Source organism: Sitodiplosis mosellana, unplaced genomic scaffold (assembly GCF_009176505.1).
Source record: "Sitodiplosis mosellana isolate CC-2019 unplaced genomic scaffold, AAFC_SMos_1.0 Smas_scaffold_6226, whole genome shotgun sequence".
NCBI lineage: Eukaryota > Metazoa > Arthropoda > Insecta > Diptera > Cecidomyiidae > Sitodiplosis > Sitodiplosis mosellana.
In genome coordinates this window covers 6,700,078-6,718,412 of record NW_022601467.1, presented here as the reverse complement: position 1 = coordinate 6,718,412, position 18,335 = coordinate 6,700,078, and the positions used below count along the sequence as shown (strand labels likewise).

Below are 18,335 nucleotides of genomic sequence, written 5' to 3'. Positions count from 1 at the left end.
AGAGAGAGAGAGAGAGAGAAATAGCTCAGCCCATCAATAGAGAGTGAATTGAAAAAAAAATCACAGAAAATACATGATCAATTTTTGTAGCTCTATTTAAATATAACGCACCAATTAAAAACTTGTCAAAATTGGAACAGCTTCAGCAATTATTCTGTGACAACATTGATTGTACTCCAGTGAATTTGATGTCAAAAACAGACAAAGAAAAGAAAAACAGAATGTTGAGGCTTAAATTTGTGTGCTCCATTTTGCTTTTCCAACGGAGACGCGCGCGCATACGGACACAATACAGTGGTAACAAAAGCGAATACACTAGTGTTATTTGCGAATCGCATTACCCCAATGAAAATAAAATGGCGTTGAAATAGGTTGATTCCATTGAACAGCGGTCACAAAAGGGAAGGTGGCAGCGATTTTCGTGTGCCGCTTTTTTTCTAGCTCACCCCATTTCATTCTCCATGCTTCTCTCTCTCTCTCTCTCATTCCTACTCCTCCAATTTGCCCGTTGCTGGCATTTGTTTTCATGCCATTGCATAAACTCTCGCATTCAATCAACTCAGGGCCTGATGATATTTAACCGAGCATAATCTTTTATTCGAGTTTTAAAACTCGAATCCCGTTCTCCATCGTTTTTTTTTCTCGCCGACCTTTCTCTCATTCTTCAACAAATTTCTAATTTGCATCCACTTATTTAATGTTAAATTTTTATTCGGCACAAAATTAAAACGGTTTTGCTCCATGTTTCTTACCACTTTTACCTTTTTTCCATTGCCTCTCTGCATTGTAAGTGCAGGCGCGCGCGCCAATGATCTTGGGTTGTTTTTGAGATAATCTTAATCCAGATAAGACATCAATTTTCCCGCATTTTCATGCTGAGCTGACGACCACTTGGCCTCATGAATATTTGTTATTTCTTTTGCCTCTTGTTTTTTCCTATTTCTCTCTCTCTCTCTCTCTCTCTCTCTTAACTTGGGAAATAGCTTCCAATTCATGACGCTGATAAAAATGTTGATCGAAAATGTGATTGATGTTAGATTGATGTTATTAAAAAAATGGAAGAACAATACACAACATCGAAAATGCTATTATCGGCTAAGTGTGCGATGTGAACGTTTTACACACAAGCAATTCGCGCGAGAAACTGGGGAATATTTGCTCCTATACGGAATAAACATAGAACACTCTGTATTGGAGTAAACGTGTGTGCGTTCACTCCAGTTCAGAACGGTTTCTAAACTTACTAACACATGCGCAAGCTTGCTAGTGACTCAGTAGTGGAGTAATGTCAATACGTTTATTCCAGTGTGGTACAAACCAGCGTGCTATGGAATAAATGTATGTCTTTTTTCCCCTACTGAGTGACTACCAAGCTTGCGCATGTGTTAGTAAGTTAAACAACCGCTCTGAACTGGAGTGAACGCACACACGTTTACTCCAATACAGAGTGTTCTATGTTTATTCCGTATATGAGCAAATATTCCCCAGTTTCTCGCGCGAATTGCTTGTGTGTAGCTACAACGAAGGAAAAAAACACTGTATTTAGCGAAAAACGACATATTTTCCCGCTTATAGAGTCCTTTGGCTGCTGAGCAGTAGTATTTTCTTTCTATCTCTCTCTTTCTCTCTCCATCAATTCGATTCTTTTTTTTTCGCTCTTTCAGTCAGTTGATGGAAAACTGGTTGAATTCTTATTTTTAGAACCGAGATTTTAATTAACACATTTGACGGTCTGAGAAGAAGCCTACTAGCATGCAAACTCCGTATAAGGAGGCCTGTTATGCTTTTGCGCTCGCTGTAAATATATTAGGTTTTTGCGCTCGCAAATTTGCTGTTCGCCTTTTGACTAAAAAATTTCTGTGTTTGTGTTCTGCGCACAGGTTTTGTAGGAAAGGTTTTTCTTCTCAGGCCGTCATTTTAATGAAGCTTTAACTGGTTGAGTTTATTTAGAAAATTTCAAGCTGTGCAATTTGTATATTACAATGGACCGTTTTTTTTTCTCTCTCTTCTATTTCATTTCAATTTCAGTTGCATACACATGAAATGGTGGAAGTTTGTGCCAAAATTCTCTACCAAGTTGAATTACAACGAGGAAAAACCGAGCACATGTGGGGCTTTTCGGTGGAAGCGGAACTCATTGAAAATGCTGATCGTCAAGACGAATTATGCTGCTATGTGAGCCGTGTTGAGGACAAAAGTGTTGCCATGCAAAACGGTAATTATCAATTAGTACACTTACTCAGTTAGTCATTTGTTGTGTGTGCGGTAACTTTTGTTTTTTTGGTTTTTGGTTTGGTATTCTGTGATCTGGAAAAATATGAAAACTGCATTAAAATTTCAAGCATTTGTACCTAATCGTGTATATATGTGTCGTTGAGAATAAAAATGGGATTTGCCGAAACCGCGTGTTTTTATGCGATTCATTTTTGTGTTTCTGGTACGAGATATGTGGCAAGTATCTCAAGCAAAGATGACAATCTTGAAATGTTCTAAAATGTCTTCTATCTCTTACCAGGAACACATAAATGATTCACATGTAAACGAGCGGTTTCGGCTAATCCCATTTTTATTCTCAACGACACATCTGTGTATGCATATGTAAAAATAGGTTTTGTTTTTTCTACCCATATTAACCGGCCATTCATTTGAGATTGAAAACTAGTTTTGCCTCAACATTCTCTGTATGGAATGATCATTCAAAAGTTTTATCCATATAAATTAAGTTGACCGCTACGCTATGTATCTATTATCCATCAATGAGTCACTTTTACTACTACTTCTGTTTTATGTTTGTAATTTTTGTGCACTTGTGCATTTTGCAACGTTTCGCTCCCAAAATATGTGTATGTATATTGTTTGGCTGGAAAACAATGTGTAGGCTGATACATGCGTAAATATTTGCAAACCATGGATGCATCCAAATCCAATGTCCGGTTTTAAAATCACCATAAATGTAAATGAGATGAATAGCAGTACACACAGACAACGCCAACGACTCCATTGTATTTATACTCTACACTGGCACTTCGCGCGCGTTAAACCCTCCATTTATTTAAATCAATTTTTATCGTCAAGATGCCATTGGCGTGGCATACATTGCCATTTCACTTCGACACCACATAATTTCAACACTTGGCAATTATTCTGCAAATGAGCCATTAAACATTTATAGATGATGTTTGTGCACATTGTCATCACAAAATATTGATAGGCACAACGTGGGGAAATGACAATGGTGCCAGAACCATGGTGCAATAAGCAACACAGCACACAATCATTCGGGCTAGCAAGAGAAAAAGAGTGAGAGAGACAGAGAGAGAGACAGAGAGAGAGAGAGAGAGAGAGAGAGAGAGAAAGAAAGAAAACAAGAAACGCATACACAATGAATAAATAACGAAACAAAAGTTGTACATGAAAGCTTTCATCTCGTTTCGGATTTCAATCCTAATCTCTGGATATAGAATTGTGATAGCAACGAAAAAAAAATGTGAAGGGAAAAAATGTGTACGAGTATTCTAGTTCGTTCAGGTTTGCTATAAAAATGTTATTATTTTTTTATGTGTTTCTTTTCTCATCTGTCACACTTACAACTATATTGTCATTTCATTATTTATTCAACGAATAGTTGAAATTGTTATTGTTCTCGCCTCGTTGTACTTATTTTGCTGCTTCATCGTCATCATTGTCGTCGTCGTTTGTCTGTTTGCCTTGTTCGCAACATAAAATATCCGTTTATAAAAGATTTTACGGTGAAAAGGGAATGAATTATGGTTGCTATTGTGCCAGTGCCATTAATAAACCCAGCAACTATTTTGCGTGCGATTTTTTTCTTCTGTTTTTGCTTCTTCTTCTTTGCTCTCATTCTGTCTCTCTTTGTTTCTCTCTTCCTCATTGAGTGCTTATTCTCATTTGAATATCTTTGCCTGTCACACTGTTTCCTTCGCGCGTACCTTGAACCTGCAAAGAGGCTTTGGTGTTTAGTCGATGCGATTTTCGGTTTTCGTATGCTCCTTAGTTCAAACGCAATCTGCACAAATAAAAGTAATGATTTTTTTTGCTGCTTCTGCTGCTACTGCTACTGCTGCTGCTGATTTCTGTTCGCTCTACCATAAGTATAGTCCGCATTTCAAATATAATCCAAACAATATTAATATGTGCACGACAAACGGCAAAGGCAGCGCAAAGCGAGTTGTGTCGAGTAAACAAATATTTTCATGCAAAATGAAATTTTACAAATATTTTCAATTTAAACTGCATTCTCAACTTTACACTGCTGCAATTCGTATTTTTTTCCTGCCTTCTTCATCTCCGCTTGTGTAAATGTATTTGTATATACATATACTTTTGCTTTGAATTTGTGTCGCCGGTGTGTTTACGTTTCAACAAATTGTCTGCATACTCGTTTCCACTGCATTTGTCTGGAGCTTGTTTTGATGTGCCGTTCGCTGCTTCTTCCTTTTTCTTCTCTTCTTATGACAAACACAAACTGATGCACCGCTTGCTGCTTACCGCGAGTCGACATGTGCGTGTGAGTATTTGTGTTTGAGTGTGCAAATTGCGTTTCCATGTGTGCTTGATCCGATATTGACGGCTGCGAATCAACTCGCGCACTGGCGATTAAAAAAATCAGACGCACTCGGAAAAGCAGGCGAACGAGCGTCGCTCGAGCGAACGAGCGAAAAGGAGAGAGCGGCAAAAAATGAAGCAAAGAGAAACCCGGTTTGGTGTTTGCATTGAGAATGAGACGCTATATGGGTATTCATCACGAATGTACATGTCATACTTTGAATTTTGTGATCGTATATCATACCATCGTGAATTCTCGATTATGTACGCAAACTGTGAAGGCAAAATGGAAAATTTGTGTTTTTCCATCTCAATATATACACACACGAAATAAAAAACATAAACGCAAAAATACAAAGCGAGAAAGATTGAACATTCCACTTTATGTTCATGCGATTCGGTAATTCGAGCTCTTTTTTCCTTACGCATTTCGATCGTTTGCCATTCCAATAGCATTGATTAGAAAATGATTGTAGGGTTCAATTTGAATAAATAAATATGCCACCAAATGGATTATTTTGGTTTGAATACAAAACATTGTATCCATTGCAGAAAAAAGGTGCATTTTCACCCTTTGATTTCCACTTAACTTATTACAATGCTGTGATTTTCCACCGAAATCTAACAAACAAATAGACCAATCGACCCAAAACACCTTTCAATTGCCATCCAAACACCTTACAGTACACGCATTCGCAAATTATTCAAATTAATTACATCGCATCCTAGTCAAACGCAGCGCAACAATATCATTAGTTTCCATTGCAAACAGTTTTTACTTGCACTTTGATTCGGAAACGAAGAGAAAATGTTAAGCGTTTTTTTATTGCTGCGTAAAACTGACATCAACAAGAGCTAAATCAAATAAATTTATTCATTGTCAAACAAACTTGAGAAAAACCATTCTAGAAATTCATTTTGTAATGTAATGATTTCCATTTCTTTGGCCGTTAGTTTTCTGTAAGTTCAGTTTAATGATAGAGATCGTTTCATTGTTAGCTACAAAACTCTATAAATTAAGTATCCAGAAACAAACATGATAAAATGGGGAATTGAACATTTTTACATTAGGTTACATTAAAATCTTGACTTAACATCCGGTTTGTGTAGTTGAAATGTGTCAACACATTTGAAAATAGTCTCAAGCACTGAAATGAGAGTAGCTGGTCGCTCTTCAGGAGAATGAAATCATTCTTTTTAAAACTACTATCCGAAACCTATCTCATCACTTTTAGTGCGGTTAATATCTTTCCATTTTGTTCTTCTTTCCATTCTGAGCAATTCATCACCTTTCGGCCTTTTAATGCAAACGATGTGGGATCGAGAAAATCTCAACCTTTGCGATTTGTTCACGATAAAAGTACAAATAAAGATGAACATTTGAAGGGGAAAACTTCGTTTTTTTTTTAAACAGAGCGTCACTTCACTCAAACGACCTTTTCTACGTTCCAATTTCAATACAAATGCTGCGTAAGCAAAATATCGTTTTTCACTCTCGTTTATTCAGCTCATGGCTTGAAGCCATTGCCGCGAAATCGAAATAGAATTGAATTGAACTGAACATTGAATGGAAAATGGTCGACGTCAGCGATAAATGGTGTGAAATTCAATAATTCTTCTTTATTTCAGTTTGAAATTGTATGGCTTTAAAATTTCAATCGCTTTTTTAACAATTGGGAACATAGTAGAGTTAGAGAGAAAATTCAAAACGAAAAATCCAAATTGTGTGAAATTAACAAAGATATAAAAAAAACTGTATTTTTTTTTTAAATATAAAAGCACTTCTTACAACAATTGACGTCATTGTTCTTCTTCTTTTCTACTTTTCTGTCGAAACACAAATAAAAAAATCAAACAAACACTTTCTTCCTGCAACATTCAATTCTAATTCGGTTTACAAATTTGTTGTATGTTTTTTCTCTCTCTATCTCTTCCATTTTTCTGCAGGCTGCTCTGAGGTTATGAATAGCTCAGGGATTTTTAATACCGATTCTCAAGGTAATTTTAACTTTTCCACAACATAAAAAAAAACAACAACAACTACAAGCCAACAACAACAAATTCAAACACAATCAAAAATAAATACATTTTAATTGCTCAGCACACAAAATACACACACGATACTAACGACCATAGGCTATAAAGTTTTTTTTTTACTGCAAAATCGAAATAACATGAAACGCTGACGAAAAAAAAATTGATTTTTTTTCCATTGTTTCGTTTTCGATCAAATTGACTGTTTCAATATCAGAGACAGGCATCATTCGCGCATAATTCAAAGGAAATACTTCGACAACTATATCCATTTAACAATGAGGGCTAAAAATATTTGTTAAACATTGGCCAATCATAGAGTGTATCGCATGGTTTTTTTTTAAATGAATAAAAACATTAATAGATATTCAAATCCATTTATTTGAATAGCGACAATGAAAAAAAATCTTTGTGTTTTTATATCCTGTCTGAATTCATATGCCGTATGTGCAGCAAAACTTAGTTGTAGCATTATGGGCTAAGTAGGGGAAATTAGATTTGCTTGTAGTTCACCTTAATTAACTGAATTCAATGAGAAGCATTTTCTCCAATTTTTCAAGTATTTCAATTTGAACGAACAGAAAAAGGGATGTAAATAAAATTCATGTCTGTTATCTAGGATCTTCCAGTCATGCATTCAGATAATAAAAATCATATAACTTCATTTTGTATGGAAAGAATCTTTGTAAAAAAGTTGTTATTGGATGAATTGAGCAAAAAAGCATTAACGCAGCGAAAACATTTTTCCTTACGCACAGAAAACGTTAACTAGTACAATTGTTGAAAAAATTGTGTTCAAATTGGCTGTATGTGATTATCATTCTTTGTCATTTCGATTGTTTCTTCTTTTCTCTGCTTAATAGGCATTATCAAGGGTGACGAAATTATGGTAATCAATGGTGCGATTGTATCTGACTTGGATATGATGTACATCGAAAGTGTTTTACAAGAGGAATTCGCTCTATGCATGATGATGAGGTAATTTTATCCGATTAAATCTCACCTTTTTTTTGCCCCATTTTAATGTCTGTGTGCAATGCACACTTTGCATTTCCGTCTATGAAGTAAGAGCGAAATTTTTAAATGGCATCTATTGTGTATGATTTTCAGATCATCGCGTACTGAGCCGCCAGACCTTGTTGGTATAATGCGTGTGACTGATGATATGATTGATTCACTTGTGTGCCCACCGCCACCGAGTGAACCACCCGCTATGAGTGACGAGATGATAAATGAACTGATCGTCCCGGCGCCCGGATGGAGTGAGTAGTCTTTTAGTTCATTATTTCAGACAGACTGTCTAATAGTTTGTAAGCCCCATTTTTTGGCACATCACCTGTCAAAATTGCAAAATTGCTACTCAAAAGTAGCCATAGCTTCTTTTTTTTCACAAAGCAATTGAATGACCTTTCAATATAATAGCTTTCATATTGAATAGTTAAAGTAGGCTGTTGTTGCCTATTGTTTTATTTTGTACTGAAAACATTCGTTTGTCAAAAGACAAACCGGCCAATTTGTACGAATATTCATTTCGAATATGTGGTTTTTAAATAAACTTTTTGAATTAGGTAAAGATGTATTTTCACCTGAAGTTGAAAGCTCACCAGCACCATCGTCGACCGAACCACAGAACATTCCAACTGGTGTTAAGCAAACCAGTCGCACCAGCAGCTTTGAAATTGAGAATTTACTGAAAACAGCCGAACAGGTAAACTGAATTTTATTCGTTAATCCTATTTGAATTGGAAAATTTGTGCGGTTGTACGTTTGTTGATGATTGTGAACATTGTTTGGACATATGAATGGTGCACTCACATAGATATCAAATTAATTCTATTATTTTATAAATTTAATGGGCATTTTCCGGTGGAAAAATCAATTAGATATAATGAATGTGACTTTTTTTGGATTGCAAAAAGTGTCTGCCATATGTTGAAGCTAAAGTTCTTGACTTTAAACTTCACCGTTTATTATTTTGGTCCAATTAATACACAAACGTCCAAAACAAATAGTCATGTATACAAAGCTGGCCGATTTTCAGCTTTGGTGCAATGAATTCATCCAATTGAGTTTTCGCGTTTTTCTCCCCCAGATTTGTTATGATTTCCATTTTAAATTTAAATACAAATTTTGTTTCTGAATTTTTCGACTGAGCTGACCTCAATGAATTATTATCATAGCGGACGTAATCAAAATCTCATATCATAATTATACGTATAGTGATTTGCCTCTGTATGCGTGCAAACCCGATTCATCCGCCTCTCGCTCTCCATTTGGCATCACATGCCCAGCGACTCATTTGTATTCAGTTCTATTGTTTCAATTCATGGTGACTTTCGCGAGGAACATTAATATTATGTTGATGAGAATTTTCGAATTGTTGCATATTAATTATATCGACTGACGTGGCGCAATAGTTATTATTATTATCGACATAAAATTTAATGCAAACTAAAGTCCGAAACGCCCAAAAATTTCAAATGTATGAATGGTGAATCAATTCATTTTTATTTCCATGTAAATGTATTTACCCGAGATTGTGATCTACATGAATTGTTTTTTTTTTCAAACATAATTTCGAGTGCTCACGTTTTACCATTTAAATCATAAAAATAGCAATTGTTGCAGCAAGTGTTATGTAGAAGTAATTACTATCTGAACGATGTTTAAAAAAAATTATATGCTGTCACATCCATACAAATGTTGCGAAATGAATTAACGGTGGAAAACGAAAGGCTATCAAGATAGATTGGATTAATAATCCAATATATTTATGGGAGGAAGATAGAAAGAATGGAGAACGCTTGCAATGATTCGCCTTCAACGCCATAATTACTTGTCAGATCAGAATCATGCGATCTGTGACATTTGTTTTTCACCTTCTCACACGCTCGAACGTCGTGCTGTGCTGGTATACGGCAACGATGGTATGTGCATACTTTGAACATCATCCAGGTGACAGATTCCGAGATGGCAATATGCTAATATTCATACTTTGGATTCTAGTCACATAATATAGTCTGGTACTGTGTTTGGGTGTGTGGTGGTATGAATGTGTATTTGTGTATGCCATTGGATTTTGATTGTGAGCTTTGAACAAGCTAGTGGGAAATTGCTCTCGAACAGCAGTTTTCTCTCCAATTCTCTCTTTATATGCATATATATAAAAGCATTTTGTGTGCATTTCAGGTCACCGGCTTCTGTCGATCACCACAAGAAACCAGGAAATCAAGTCCAACAGGTTCAATAACATCATCCGTATCGAATGTTATGCTAACACCATCACGACAACTGACCGATGCCGAAAAGTTACGCAAAGTCATTCTGGAATTAGTTGATACGGAACGAGCTTACGTGAAGGTAATTTAACATCTGGATTATTTATTGCTAATTTATGTTCAGTTCGATAAGTCAATTGAATTTTGGAATTTAATCAATTTTATTTAATTCGGCTGGTAATGTGTGCAATACCATAAGCCATGGCAAAATTTATGATTGATTTACACAAAATTAGGTTGCAATTTTCGGTTCACCGAAACAAAAATAATATTTATAATATTTAGAACGGATAACATTTGATGATTGGTCTGAACTGTATTTTACCACATAAATATGCACCCCAAATGATACAGCAAAAATATAGTATTCAAAACAATTATCATATTTTCAAATTTAGTCGAATAATGTTTCGCTGTTATTTTACTAGTGCACTAGCAGTATATATAAAAAATGGCACTGCTCATGCAAATTCTATATGTAACGAAAGGATAATGATTCAACGTTAAAGAAATGTGGACTGAAAATCCACGAACAATGATTGTATGAAAGCCCGTGATCGAATGCTGACTGCGTTTAGGCTTAGATATGTGCATTGTATTGCCAAAGGGTAAAGGTTCAAACGAAGCTAATTTCCGTTTGTTGAACATTCCAAAAATTATTCAACTGTTCATCGCCTTAATTTTGTGGAAAACATAATTTGCATGCTTCCATTGCTTTGGTGCCTGACGAAGCCAATAGCATGAAAATACAGCGCAATTGCAACGGCAAAAGTGGGCAAAGGAGAAACAAAAAATATAAGCGTTGAAAGAAAAGGAAGGAGTTTGATTGAGTCATACAAATACACACACGCACACACAAAGCGAACAACTATCCAAGCATCACAAATGTTCCATTAGTCGATTTGCAGCATAAGTTCGACAAATACAATTTGATCGAATGGTGATATCATGTGTATGAGTTGCATGCCCGTTTAACACACACATCCAACGGTGTGGTACGGTGCGGATACGTTCCGTTTCTGGATGAGTACACATCATTCATTCTTGTCATCCTATTTTGAAACGATTTGAATGCTCGCCTCATCTACTGAAGTCGGTTTCAGTTTTTGCCACACAATCACATTCTTCAACGTAAGACAGGAAATATAACATAAAATCGACAAACGATAGCGTCTTTCCTTTTGTTTTCTTTCTAATTTGTGTGTGTGTGTGTGTGTGTGTTGTCACTATTCATTGGATTCTGTGATGGCAGCATCAGCAGCGATAACAGAAGTACAGTTTGGCATGATTGAAATCGGAGGAAGAAAAACAAATAAAAAAGCATCTCGTCTATCTTTTGTTGGATAACAAATTCGGTTTTTATATGTGATTGAATCACTTCATTTCTGCCGGATCCAAGCACTTGTATCGAATACATTTATTGGCAGAAATTTGTTGCGCTCGCGCGTCGACCAAATTGTGAATGGCTGGGTTGTCAAAATGAATCAGCTAGACAAATATGCTAAATGAAAACGACACATACGTATACAGTACACAGTACACAGAAAGAAGAAGACAAATTCATCGTTTGACCGACATTTTATTTGCCGCATTCATCCAAAGGAAATCGATTTACGTTTTGTAAACGAAAGATATTTGCGGTTAATTGAAATGTGAGTCGATGAAAATACTTGGGATTGACACAAAAGCAAAGGTATGACATAGCAATCGAAAGAAGTGTATCTATATGTGGACTGATAAAATTCAGTGCAGAAGCGAAAGGGTGATTCAAATTCATTAGTGACAGATTTTCAACAATAGACCGAGATCTAATCGTTCACACTGAAATTGTCATTTACCTGTTCGGATACGTTGTTATCCGGTGCAATGAGCGACAATGGGCAAATATTTTCAAAACCATTCATTCCAATTCGACAACCACGTGGAAAAAGTAATTTCAAGTGCACTCATGATGAACTCGATTTTAAATGGCATTTTTAGCTTTGGTTCAGTGTTTGTGTCATTATTAACTGTATGTGGATATCGCCGGATTGTGGAGTGTCCCGATGAAATTTGGTCGTCGTGAATAAAATGATGGGTGAACAGTATTAAATCCAAATAAAATGTGAAAATCACAAAATCGGAGATGATTTGCTGTATGCCATCAGCATTTGCCGCTGGCGAATATCTATGTTTGATGTAGGTGTATGTGCAAGTGCATGCTATCCGCGTACGCACTGCATAATTGATAAATGGCATGCATTTCGGGCTTCTTGCTGCTGTTTCGAGGTTGTAATCATTTTAAGAATTTCATTGTTTGCGGTTTTGCCTGGAAAATTATTTTGGCTGAGATTTTCCATCAGCGTCAAACCAATATTCAACCACAAATGTGTGTACGTGCATGTGAACGTTCACGTTGAGCGTTCTTATATGGTAGTGGATGACAATTTTCAGCTAGTTTTTGACATGCATCATAATAGAGAATTCGAATGCTCAATTGCTCATTCATCTCTTGCTTTCATGTGATTTCCCTTCGTCGCATCGTTTGTTCTCTCGCTCTTATTCCCACTTTTTGTCCATTTGTGTGCGAGTGTGTATCTGTGGTGAAATTCAGTTGGAAACTCATTCATTTTGACACCAAAACCGGATTTTGTACCACCGCAAAATACAAATACCATCCAACTATTCGCTTTTAATCGGCAACTACAAAAAATATTTATTTTCAAAGATGACGACGATGACAAAAAAAATGCATTCAGCACATAATCATCTAGTGTTATTCACATAGTCCTTTGTTTTCTGAATTGAAAACTTTTTGATGATATGCACTCATTTTAAGTTGATTCGATTCCGAAAATTCTTTTTCTCATTTGAATCAATCTCATGCCTATTGGTTCAATGGCAACAAATTAGTTAGCAATTATTTATTTCTCTCTCTCTCTCTCTAAATTACAAAAACGTGTACGACCATTTATTTCAGCATTTGAACAACTTGCTCGAACACTATTTGGAGCCATTGAAGCGCGAAACATTCCTATCGAATGCCGAAATAGCAGCACTCTTTGGTAATATACAGGAAATATTCACATTTCAACGTCAATTCTTGCAAAATCTGGAGGAAGCACTTGATTTAGAGCCAGACTTCCATAAATTTGACCATTCAAGCCAATTCAAGGTAAGATTTTTTTTTGCATATTTATTAGAGATCCAACTTTTTTGTCTATTTATGAAAGAGAATGGCAGGCAGAATAACGGAGACAATTGTCAAAAACTCTTCTCTCGCAGTTTTATAATTTAAATAAAATTCCAGTGACCAAATAATAGTAAACGACGGAAGAAAAGGCGATTTTGATTGTTGCTTTTTTCTCAAAGGGATATTGCAACTTTTTTGACCAGAAAAAACGCCATCTTACGTCGTGCCCGTAAAATATTTTACTGTACATTTAGATGGTAGAGCTTGAACAAAAGTTCGACACTATGCATAAACTTGGAAAGAGCTTGATAAACTTGATAAAATACATATATTTTATGGTCGCTGCAATACCCCTATGTTTTTTCTCGGTGTCGTTTGCAAGTTTTCCGTAAATTCGATTTAATGCATTTTTTTTTTCTGGTAGTATATTAAGCTGAAAAGGGTCTGAGTTCGAAACAAATGAGAAGAGAGAATGAAGAAGAAGTGAAAAGAATAAACAGAAGATAGTCATTGTTTTTGGGGTGAATGAATCTTTTACTTTTAATATAGTGAACTAGTGGCAAAATAGCAAAAAGGAGCTGCTGAAAATATGGTGACTCTTTTGTTCGACTTTTCATTTATAACAAGTGAGAGAAAAAGGAAGTTCGGTCGTTGTTTCCATATGCAAAACTTTTTGCTTTTTGCAAATTTCTGATTCAATTCTCACCTAATTTTTGTCTCTTTTTATTTCTCCCTCTGTATCGTCGTCATCGTTGCTTTTGTCGTTGCCATAATTTAATGTATTTTTATTTATGTCACACAGAATGTTCTCTTCTCCATTGGATCTGCATTTTTGTACTATGTCAACCACTTCAAATTGTATTCATCGTTCTGTGCGAGCCATAGCAAAGCACAGAAAGTTCTGCATCCAAGTACGTATTCAATCATGAATGAAATAAAGAAAAGATAATAAAATTGCATTTTCTACCAACCAATCAACCAACCAATTAAATAAAATGATTAAAATAGAGAATTGAACAATATGACAAGTGTAAATTAATTTGTTGCCAGCTAAACGATTGGTTGGTCTTATTTGATATCCAACTGATACATTTCCCATTTCTTCCCAATACAATTCGTTTCTGTCGTTTGTCCTTTCGTTCAGATGAAGGCAATCAAGCGCTTCAAGAGTTCCTAATTGCGCGCAATCCCAAACAACAACATAGCAGCACACTAGAATCGTATTTAATTAAGCCAATTCAAAGAATCTTGAAATATCCATTGTTGTTGCAACAGTTGAGAAACCTAACGGATCCGCGTTGTGAAGAACATATACATTTAGTTGGTGAGTTATATATCGCGTTTGCAAATCAATTTCATGCGTGTTTTTACCGGAAATTGCTTGATAATTATTGACACGCATTTCGTTTCTCTCTTTCTTTCGTTTTGTTTCTGTTCCTTTGTTCGTTCCGCTGCAACAGAGGCGTTGAAGGGAATGGAAAAAGTAGCGGAACATATTAACGAAATGCAACGAATCCACGAGGAATATGGCGCGATTTTCGATCACTTATTCCGACAGCATCAAAAATCGTGCAAACAACCAATTGACTTGAGTCCAGGTACGCGTGCCGATCAAATTCACTCTTTAAATTATTGGGATTGATTTGAGTTTTTTTGTTTGTTTTGTTTCTCAACTACAGGTGATCTTCTGTACTACGGTGGTGTTGAATGGTTGAATATATCAGATTTCTTAGGTAAAATCAAGAAAGGCTTAGAGCTGCATGCAATGTGCTTCGTATTCAAATCGGCTGTTGTATTTTTGTGCAAGGAACGATTGAGACAAAAGAAAAAACTAATGGTAAATTAACCGAATTCTATTGTTAGCAAGAAATGTTTAAAATTTCAATAATTGCATTGGCATTTCGTTTAGGGTGTTTCCAATAAGAATTCAACGAACGAAGTGGAAATCATCAGATATCAAGGTAATTTTGGTTAAAGTTTCAAGAAGAAAAAAACATATATCAAAAAAAAAAAATTTATTTGAAACACATACGCAACAAATTTTTTGCTCCAATTACAAACCACATTCTTGAAATCGTTGTTGAAAAAGTGTTGCAATTTTTCAATATAGTCCAAAAAATTTATTAAAAATATTTTAATTTAAAATTTAACAACATGGGTACTTAATTTTTCTTTTTCTTCTTCTGGGGGCGCCAGTGCTCATACCCGTTACTGAAGTCCAAGTGCGTGCGTCATCGGCAAAAGATATGGATTCACATTTCTTGTGGGAATTAATTCATTTGCGTTCGCAACTCCAACGACGTTCCGAAAAAGTTTACGTACTATCGAATAGTACGGCCGATTTTCGTAATGCATTCCTCAAGACGATACGTCAAATTATTCGTGAAAGCGTTCGAAATATGTCAATACCAATGAAAGGAATGGGTAGCAATAGTTCATTGGCCGATTTGCCACCGGTTCATCGTGGCTCGACGGGCAACTCACAAACTCTAGAAAGACCTAAGCAACAAATTGTAATTGTAAAATCTCACATTCTTTCTATTCACTCAATGTTCGATAGAATGACATAGAATCGGTTATAACTGTTGATATTTTTTTGTTTTTGCTACCAATAGCCAATAATGCAGGGCTCTCAGACTTTAGGCAAAACAAAGAAATCCAAAAATTCGCAACGACATTCAGCTGGTAATATAGACTATGACAATATACACGGAAGTCAAGAAGGTGAAGATGTGCCAATTCAAGTGCATACGGGCTTTAGAGTGCGTAGTAAAACTGTTGGAGATTCAGCTGGTAAATTATTTGTTATCATCATGAATTGTTGATGATTATGAATAGTTCATACATCGATTGACCTGTGGCATCTGTTTTTGCAATTTGCTGCAATTCACTTTTTCAGATCCGACAATCCGAAAGTATGGCGAACAAGAAAAGGATCCGGGCACAAAATCAGAAGGCGAAGAAGACTCCCAGCAAGGAACGATCAAGAAAATACTCGGCCGAACTCCAAATCATTTAACATTGAGGTAAATACTATTCGAAATAGAACGCCTTTGGTGGTTGTGCTCACGCGCAACAAAAATGAAACATACACACACACACACACACACACACACTTAAACCAAAGACAAAAAATAACGCCCTGAAATTTCAACCATACATTTTTTTTGTAGCACCACATCGACTTTGTCTGTAGGAAGTACCGGTAGCCAAGCACGTTTAATTCAATCGTCACATGCTCCAGCCACGTATCAGCCGGTTTTAATGAAAGATTTAGGTAAGCTCAAATCACCTAGCAAAGAAACCAATGTCACACAATTATTTGAAAATGATGATAAGACTGTGGTTGGCGGTGGTGTTGGCGGCGATGATGAAGAAAAATTCAGCGAACAGGTAATGGATCGTCATTTGAGCGAATTAGTTACTGATGAAACGAGCACCATATGCGATATAGCTCAGTATATGGCCAATTTGAAGGAGAAGCACATGGAATCGGAGCAAAAGCTCGAGTCTGGTGCCACTGCTCGTAGTAAAAGTTGTCTGAGTCGAGGCAGATCGACGGAAGCCGATGTCGAATCGGGTACCGATGACAGCAACAGCAAAGGTCAAATGGATAGTTTGAAACTATCGTCGGAGGAAGACGATATGAGTCATGTGGTGATCGATAGGCGTGTCGATAAAGTGTTCAGAAGTGAAAAATTGGTCATAAAAGAGCCGGAGATTAAACGTCAAACGTTGAAATCGCCTCGACAAAGCATTCAGCTGATTCATTCGCCGGATCGAAGTAGTGGTTTGAGCCCAATCAAAATAATCAAAGTGAAATCGCCACGAGGCAGCATGGATTCGGGCAAACGGTCGAGTGTCAGTTTGAGCCGGGATAATTCACGTGAACGGCCCACCAGCGGTCGAATTCGACGTGCATCGGAGGGTGGAATCTTGAAAACAATGCATTCCAATGAACCGCCGGCGATTAGCGGTGGAATTCTGAAACGAAGCATTAGCCCAAAAGCAAAGTCACCGGAGCGCCAGAGTAGTCTGTGTTCACGAAAATCCTTAAGCCCTGGCACAAGTTTCGATTCACGATCACCAGACAGATGGTTATCACCACACAGCAGTTTTGACAATCGTTCGCCAGATCGACGATCCTCGGAGAGTTGTTATGCTGATCTCGATTTTCAACATTTCCATAAAAACGGTCATATCCGCAGTAATCAAAGTAGTTTCGAGTCACGGTCACCGGAATGCGATCGAAAACGCAGTTTGAGCGCACATAGCAGTTTCATGCAGCCACCAAGAAATGTGCACGAAACACAACAATACCAATACTATCCAAATGATTACCGTGCCAGCTCTCGGTCACCGGAGCGCAAGGGAAAACGTCTATCAAAATCACTCGAACGACCGCCCGCTAAACAAGTATACTATACTTATCGTGACGGTTTATCGCCCGAACGAATTTATCGAATCGGCCAACCGATTCGTTCACAGTCCGCCGACAATGGCATAACTCGTAATGGATTGATACTGACACGTTCGAATGAATCGTTGGCACGTTCACTCGAGCATCCAACGTGCGTTGAATGCTTATACCAACAGAGAAAAGTGGTGCAGCAACAGAAGACGCGTGTGCGTCAAAGCCGAGCACGAAAGAAGGTGCCACGAGGATCAGCACTTAATAATGGCCAATTGAAGTATCAACGTAGCCGCAGCAAATCCGAAGAGAGTTGCGTCGATTGCAATGACTTTTATGAAATTCACGTGTGAACCGTTAATCGCACGCAAAGAAATATTGGGAAAAAAAAACGAACAACACGCGAATTTTTCACGATAAACAATGAAAACAAAAATGCCTACAAAATGTATAAAAACACATTCGTTTCCTATGTCCCGTATGCGTATAGTCGTTGTAGGGAATATTGACAAAGAGAAAAATAAACGAATGAAAAAAAGAGAAATGATTGATGATTTGATCGCGGGTAATATAAAAGTACAACCGTTATATTAACTTATTTTTATCGATTGTTCTTACTTATTAAATTAATCTTTTTTTAGTTTTAAAGGCAAATTGTATATATTGTGCAAACGTGAATTGATTTGTTCCAAAATTTTAGATAGTTGATTATATTTACACATTTATTGAGATTAGTAATGCAAGCAAAGCGAAAGAAAAAAGAAAATGAATTGATGAGGAAACTAAAGCTAGCGATTGAACTCTCCTGAGAAGCACTAATCAAAGCATGTACCTAACAAATCGTAAATCTACACGAATTCACGCAACTAACACA

At 36.5% G+C, this 18,335-nt stretch overlaps 1 protein-coding gene across 1 annotated transcript in view; it reads left to right on the top strand.

Annotated features, from left to right (window-relative positions):
• LOC129579269 (protein still life, isoform SIF type 1) overlaps window positions 1-18,335 on the top strand; it is a gene marked incomplete in the record, with an annotated part of 112,309 nt that overhangs the window by 82,600 nt on the left and 11,374 nt on the right. Inside the window, 16 exon segments of the mRNA XM_055469165.1 lie at window positions 2,029-2,215; window positions 6,514-6,564; window positions 7,464-7,578; window positions 7,711-7,862; window positions 8,169-8,308; window positions 9,790-9,960; window positions 12,838-13,032; window positions 13,853-13,961; window positions 14,195-14,374; window positions 14,511-14,648; window positions 14,730-14,887; window positions 14,960-15,011; window positions 15,247-15,563; window positions 15,666-15,843; window positions 15,950-16,076; window positions 16,224-16,327. Coding sequence (XP_055325140.1) covers window positions 2,029-2,215; window positions 6,514-6,564; window positions 7,464-7,578; window positions 7,711-7,862; window positions 8,169-8,308; window positions 9,790-9,960; window positions 12,838-13,032; window positions 13,853-13,961; window positions 14,195-14,374; window positions 14,511-14,648; window positions 14,730-14,887; window positions 14,960-15,011; window positions 15,247-15,563; window positions 15,666-15,843; window positions 15,950-16,076; window positions 16,224-16,327 — 2,374 coding nt within the window.